At 46.3% G+C, this 7,500-nt stretch overlaps 1 protein-coding gene across 3 annotated transcripts in view; it reads left to right on the top strand.

The window, feature by feature from the left end:
• Window positions 1-7,500, top strand: part of erbb4b (erb-b2 receptor tyrosine kinase 4b) — a 451,213-nt gene that overhangs the window by 353,179 nt on the left and 90,534 nt on the right. For all 3 annotated transcript variants that reach the window (XM_079518830.1, XM_079518829.1, XM_079518831.1), the window contains exon 14: window positions 3,355-3,448. In XM_079518830.1, the coding sequence (XP_079374956.1) occupies window positions 3,355-3,448 (94 nt within the window). The remainder of the gene's footprint in view (window positions 1-3,354; window positions 3,449-7,500) is intronic.

The raw sequence follows: 7,500 nt of genomic DNA, 5'->3' as shown, positions 1-7,500 counted from the left end.
CCTGTGTGCTTTCTGGTCAAGAGGGGCGGGTGGCCCAGCCTGTGTGCTTTCTGGTCTAGAGGGGCGGGTGGCCCAGCCTGTGTGCTTTCTGGTCTAGAGGGGTGGGTGGCCCAGCCTGTATGCTTTCTGGTCTAGAGGGGCGGGTGGCCCAGCCTGTGTGCTTTCTGGTCTAGAGGGGCGGGTGGCCCAGCCTGTGTGCTTTCTGGTCAAGAGGGGCGGGTGGCCCATCCTGTGTGCTTTCTGGTCTAGAGGGGCGGGTGGCCCAGCCTGTGTGCTTTCTGGTCTAGAGGGGCGGGTGGCCCAGCCTGTGTGCTTTCTGGTCTAGAGGGGCGGGTGGCCCAGCCTGTGTGCTTTCTGGTCTAGAGGGGCGGGTGGCCCAGCCTGTGTGCTTTCTGGTCTAGAGGGGCGGGTGGCCCAGCCTGTGTGCTTTCTGGTCTAGAGGGGCGGGTGGCCCAGCCTGTGTGCTTTCTGGTCAAGAGGGGCGGGTGGCCCAGCCTGTGTGCTAGAGGGGCGGGTGGCAATCGAAAACAGGCGGTGGATCCTATTGGTTCAACGATCTGAGCTACGTAGATCTGCTACTTTTGCTACTTTTGAATTTGCATCCCGAAAGTAACAGTTTCCAGTGTCAGTGGGTGCTGACTTTGTGGTCAAATTGTGTCAGAGTGAAAACCTGTTGAGATCTGCTGATCTATGTAGATATATGGAGATCTATGGAGATCTCTTGTACACAATTCTTGATCTCTGGACACCCAGGATATAATAATAGCTCTTTTGCAAAAAAGAAGGTAATTTACTTCTCAAGTACTTTTCACTTTCAGGGGGACTGTCTGGCAAGATAAATAAAGTCACAGCAAATTAATTGTTAGCCCAGGTCTGCCTGCCTTTTTCTGTCCTTAAAGGGTTTGTTGTCTGTGTGGCACGTTCCCAAAAATAAAGTATGCAATGCATCAGCGAGCGCCTGCTTTGCATAATACTGTTAAAAACACCCAACAAAAAAACAATGCTAATGATAATCTGAATGGCCTCGCGTCCAGGGAGAGAGCATGCATGTTTATCATACTCCAACCTCTCTCACCCCGATAGGGCGAGAGAGGAGAGAGAGAGAGAGAGGCAGGAAAAAACGAGCAAGACAAGAGAGACAGACAGCCACGTTGAAAAAGCCAGAAAGACATGGAAACTGAAGATAGTCAAGTAAGAAGGGCCTGCATCCTTCGCTGCCATAGGATCTCTAGAGTCCCCCCATATAAGCCCAGCATTCAGCCGGACAAAGCCTCTCCTCCCCTGCTACCCCGGCAGGCTTTTATACTAGCCAGATAAAGCATAATTAATCCTAATTAGATTTTAGTGCCCCCGCAGGGAAGTGACGACACTATGGTCTCGCTGTCAGGTGGAAACCTCATATGTCCAAAACGGTTACTTTGCAGGATTCAAATTCAAAAGCATCGAAAGTAGCAGATCCACAAGATCGAAGCGCGATGCTTCGCACCGCGGTTGGAGCTTGCGGATCTGCTACATTTGATGCCTTTGTGTGACGCTGTAGTATGATCAAGTGGGTGTGTTAATTTACTAAAAAACGAACTGTTTAAAATATGGAGATAAGAGGTTTCTGCCCGACACAGATGATATGCTTTTCTATTAGGCGGAGAGAGAGAACCGGACACACTTGTCATTCCTGAACTGTCCTGAAAGGCCTTGGTCTCTCCCCCCCCCCACCGTGACAAAGGCAAAGTGCCAGCCTCAGCCAGGGCATGTTGAATGACTTTCCAGGGCCGCACCGCTGGTGGTGGTGAATTATTATGAGTCTATTGCAGGGAAGGGGACAACAGAGCACTGGAGTTAATTGATTTCTGAAAAGCATTGGGAACCGCTCCCAGTTCTACACTGAGCTTTATTTTAGGGTCGAGCCACCCATATAGTGACAATATCAATATTACAACTAAAGGTAATTAGCTGTAAAGCTCGCAGGGGTAATGGGAGGAAATGGAGAGTGCGTGCGTGCGTGCGTGCGTGCGTGCGTGCGTGCGTGCGTGCGTGCGTGCGTGCGTGCGTGCGTGCGTGCGTGCGTGCGTGCGTGCGTGCGTGCGTGCGTGCGTGCGTGCGTGCGTGCGTGCGTGTATATCCGGGAGTTTGTACAACACTATAGTATACCTGCATGGCACAGATTAACCACATGAACACTAGTGTTCCTATTCTGTCATAAAAAAATCTGCAAAAATAGCAGATCAACAAGCTCACGACAAAAAATGACCTGTAAAAGCACCCGTATAAAGGCCCTGTCACAATGAAAGCCCTCCTCTTTGCCACTCGTCTATATTGCCCACTCGACGCCTCCAGTGTGGCTATACAGCCATTGTAAACAATGCCTGAGTGTCATGTTCAGCACAGGCTCATACCAGTGAATTGGACACAAATCCACCAACACAACTCTCTCTCTCTCTCTCTCTCTCTCTCTCTCTCTCTCTCTCTCTCTCTCTCTCGCGCCTCCAAACTGCTCACCAGTTTCTGGTTTAATCGATTGAGCAAACACAGGTGCAGACTGTTGGTGAGAGTGGAAAAACAAAACGGAAGAACGCAAAATGTGTGCAGGTCTGGGTTAAGTGGGCTGTTGGGATCCTTTCAGAAAAGACACCGGCTTGCCGAGGATGTGAGAGAGAGAAGGCAATGTCCGACTGCACAGATATTTGTGTGGATTTTTGAGTTTGAGAGTCTCTGTCTGGTGGAAATTATATTATATTATTATATTATTATTATATGTCCAAAACTGTTACTTTTCAGGATTCAAATTAAAAGCATCAAACGTAGCAGATCTACAAGCTCAGACCATCAATGTGGATGTGCTACTTCTGATGCTTTTGTGTGACGCCGTAGTATGATCAAGCAGGGCGTTAATTTACGGCAAAAAACACAAATACAGTAGTTACAGCATCCTTGTGGAGTTGGACGTACATTGGACGTACTCCACGGAGTCTCACATTATTATTGTTTTTCTCTCTCTCTCTCTCTCTCTCTCTCTCTCTCTCTCTCTCTCTCTCTCTCTCTCTCTCTCTTCTTCTCTCTCTCTCTCTCTCTCTCTCTCTCTCTCTCTCTCTCTCCACTGTATCTGTTCCCATCCATCTCAACCTCCCTCCATCCCTCTGTGTTGCCTCTCTCCCTGTCGGACTCAATCATCCTCTCTCTCATTGTCACTGTATCTCTCTCCATAACTCCTTTTTTTTTGCTCGCTCCACCTCTGTCACCCCCCCCCCCCCCCTCTTCCTTCTGCTCTCTTACTGTTTCTCCCTCTTTCTGTCTTCATCCTCACACTCTTCTCTCTCTCTCTCTCTCTCTCTCTCTCTCTCTCTCTCTCTCCCTCAGGGACATCAGGGAGTATGCCAACGTCTCTGTATGTGTGGAGTGCGACGGCCAGTGTGACCGAGCTGACGATGACTCTTTGACCTGCCATGGCCCTGTAAGTTTCCTCCAGAGAGAGAGAGAGCTTCAGATATTCAGGACACGTGGCATATAGTTAGAGAGCCATGAGACCTCCTGCTCTTCCACACACACACTGTTGGAATACTTTTCGTGAGTTTCAAGGAGCGCCTTTTTCCGTCTCTCAATTTAAATTTAATTGAGCCGTGGAAGGGGCAAAGTGGTGTTTTGAGTTTTTCATAATGAGTTTAAGTAGTCTGAAAACTCACCTCTTCAGACTCCATCTTGGCCTGTAGCACTTGCACTAGCCTCGACGACCTTACAGTCTAGAGTTATGTAATTTAGATTCATAATTTAGCATTTTATTAGATTTATAATTTAGTGTTTTATGTAGACGTAGCCCTTATTATAATGTATCATCATAGCTTCAATGTACAGATAATCTACTGTTAGACAGATATTAGGTTCTTAGCTTAATTCCTTATAATTCTTGATGACTATTTATATGTATTGATGTATTACCATGTGTTGTTCTTACTTATTGTAAATCGCTCCGGATTAAGAGCGTCTAAATTGTAATTGTAAATTGTAAGTATAGTATATCGTTGCTGTCGGACGCAAACCTCTTATCTCCATATTCTAACTGTTTGTGTTTTTCTCGTAAATGAACGCCCTACTTGATCACACCACAGCGTCACATCTAAAGGATCAAAGGTAGCAGATCCACATAGAGCTTGCAGATCTGCTACTTTTGCTGTTTTTGAATTTCAATCCTGATATGTCCAGTTTTGGGCATATGAGGTTTCCGCCCGTCAGAGACGATATGTGGGACTGAAATAGGACTGAAACATGTGAGAATTGAATAACATTTACATAGTGTAGCTTTAAGGTTATAAATAATTATACTCTCACTGGGTGAGGGTTAATCTTTGATGTTAACACGAGCATGATACTGTAGCACCTTCGGTAATTAAGTGGATTTCCACGGTCGTGTGTGTGTGTGTGTGTGTGTGTGTGTGTGTGTGTGTGTGTGTGTGTGTGTGTGTGTGTGTGTGTGTGTGTGTGTGTGTGTGTGTGTGTGTGTGTGTGTGTGTGTGTGTGTGTGTGTGTGTGTGTGTGTGTGTGTGTGTGTGTGTGTGCGTGCGTGCGACACGTGCGACACGTGTTGGGAAACACATAGCATGTGTCCTCCATGCTGTACTGTAGTAGGAGCCAAAGTCGTACGATTTGTCACACACGTTACCGCAGTGAAATTTGTTCTCCTCATTTGACGCATCTCTTGGAGCAGGGAGCCGCAGCCAAGGAGCGCTGAGCTGCAGCCGTGCCATGCTCGGGAATCATTTGATTAGTTGATTTGACCCCCCAATCCAACCTATTGATGCTGAGTGCCAAGCAGGGAGGCAATTGGGTCCCATTTTTACAGTCTTTGGTATGCCAAAGGGCTAAGTAAGCACACCCAGGAAATGATAGAGCTGCATGCTTGGTCAGTTGTATTTTGGAAGACAAGGCACCAAAGCAGAACCAAGTGAAGGGGTGACCTTCAGTCCCACAGACTGTCTGAGAACACTTCCCCTCCAACCGCCACACGAGGCCAGGCCAGCCACCCTGCACTGGTCTCCTCTAATCATATCCAGCGTTCTGATAGAGACAGGATGCTTTGGGATAGATACAAGACAGAGGGCATCTGAGCTGCCATGTGCAATGGTGTGAGAAGTACTCAGAATTTATTTTCTATTACTTGAGTAAAAAATACCAATACCAGAATATAGAAAAATAACAATACCACAAAAGGGAAATGTGTTAAAAACAAAAAAAGTTTTACTTGAGTAAAAGTGACATAATACTAAAATTTGGTGTTGACACTGTACAAGTGCCACATAGCCAGCTCTCTCTCGCACGCACGCACGCACGCACGCACGCACGCACGCACGCACGCACAAAATTGCAATTCCGTACATACTGTCTGTACTATTTTCTGTGAGATCAGGCTGGTTAAACAGAATATTGATGAATTCCAAATGTTATAAAAGTATTCTGCGAGATCCCTGGACTTGCGTCACAGCACCCTAGGGTGCCACGTACGTCACCCACTGAAAAACACTGCCATTAAATGAGGTGACATGAGGCAGTGATTAAAAGAACAAACCATGGATGATAATAAACTAGCCAGGCGGTCCTTGAGGGAACAACCCCCATCCATGTCCTCTGAAGTGTCCAAACCAGAAGCACAACAATCCTATTACAGTGCACACTTTCATATTATTATTTATTATTTGAATAAGCCCATCCGTCAGTTGTTAGTGATGTTAAAGGTCATATCCGGCATTCTATTCACACACGTTGGTGGAAATTAGAAATTAATGAGCATTCTAATAAGGCACGTAATCAGCATGTGCAGGTGTTTTCATCAGATAATGTAAAAGGTGTGGGATTCTATTACATGCCTTTGTGTTCCCTAAATTGTTCAGTTAATTAAAAAAGAGGGTTACATCATCTCTCATTTGAAATTTCAAAACATTCCTGGCCAGTCGGACTTCGTCATTGAGCTGCTGTTAAAGCAAAGTATATCTTTGCTGCCGGGCAGAAACCTCCATATTTTAACTGAATGAATGCCCTACTTCAGGGGTTCTCAACCCGTGGGTCGCGACCCCTCGGGGGGTCGCCAAATTATTTTAGGGGGTCCCCAAATTATTTTCACGATTTTTCAAAAATAGCAGACCTACAAGCTCGTAGCGCGCCACTCGGTGGCGCGCTATGAGCTTGTAGATCTGCTATTTTTCAATAGCTAAATTATAACAATGCTTAAAACACCAAAAGGGGTTCCCGCCCAAAATGGTTTAAGGTTATTGTAGCAGTCAATTTATATTGGGGGTCGGGAGGGGGCGGGGCGGGGGTCCTGAGACATTGCCAAAGCATTTCCGGGGGTCCCCGGCCAAAAACGTTGAGAACCCCTGCCCTACTTGACATCCACTGTCTTTTGAAATTTAGACAGTATTGGACATATGAGGTTCCCACCCGACAGTGATGATATCATTATGTTAAATTACATTTAGAATCATGCATCTTACACACACACAACCATGGATAGCCATACATGGAGAAGACTGGATCATCACCTAGATCTGCATATATGGAGCCGGTCAGCAACTCTACATCTAACCTCAAACCTCAAACCCTTAGATCTCCATATATGGAGCTGACCTGTTCTGACATTCCATATGTTGATCCTACCCCACCCGTCCTTCCTCTTCGATTTCTCTCTTTTGACTGATACCTGTCCATTCAAACTCTAGACGGGCCCACCCCAAAGTTATTAGTGCAAGTTGGCAAAAACTAGAGTTCTCAGCAGGCCCGGAAATTAAGGCCCGGCCCTATACTGGCCTCCATCACACCCTGTACACTCAAGACACTGCCCCCGCTGCCACCCTTAGATCTCCATATATGGAGCTGACCTGTTCTAACTTCCATACTGTATGTTGATCTGACCTCATAAAACCCTGTACACTCAAGACACGCTCCACATACGTATGGCCAGTACAGAATTCATTCCATATGTTGATCTGACCCCCCATGCCAAAGTGCCAGCGCGCGCCCAGCAGTCTGGTCACCCAGGCGGATGCGTGCATGCCCTCAGGGCATCTTACTGGTAATATAATTATAATACTGTATATAATTCTAAATAAAACATGTTGTTCATGTTGTGCAGTAGTAGTAATATAGAAAAGTGTGATGCATTGTAGAATTGAACTAAATCGTTACCTGGTGAATCGTAATCAAATTGAGTCGTGAGGGCAGTGCCAATGCACACCTCTACTGGTGGTGTGGCATTCCACAATGTGTTGGTGGCATAATAGTAGAAGGAATTCACCCTCATGTTTGTGCTGAATCTGGGGGGAATGAGATCAGTGGTGTATAAGGCAATTGTCTCGGGCCAACCGAGGTATAGAGTCAACAGAGTGTGATACAATTTGATTACCACAGTCATGTTATGGCGACGGAGCCCCATAGCAATTATGTTACACCTTTCACCCAGTTGTTTGATGGTTCTGCCTAATGCCCTTTGTGATTGGTTGATTGGTGGAAACCAATGAT

Source organism: Electrona antarctica (genome assembly GCF_951216825.1).
Source record: "Electrona antarctica genome assembly, chromosome: 13".
In the NCBI taxonomy this organism is placed as follows: Eukaryota; Metazoa; Chordata; class Actinopteri; order Myctophiformes; family Myctophidae; genus Electrona; species Electrona antarctica.
Note: the sequence above shows the minus strand (reverse complement) of the source record. Positions and strands in the feature narration are given on the sequence as shown.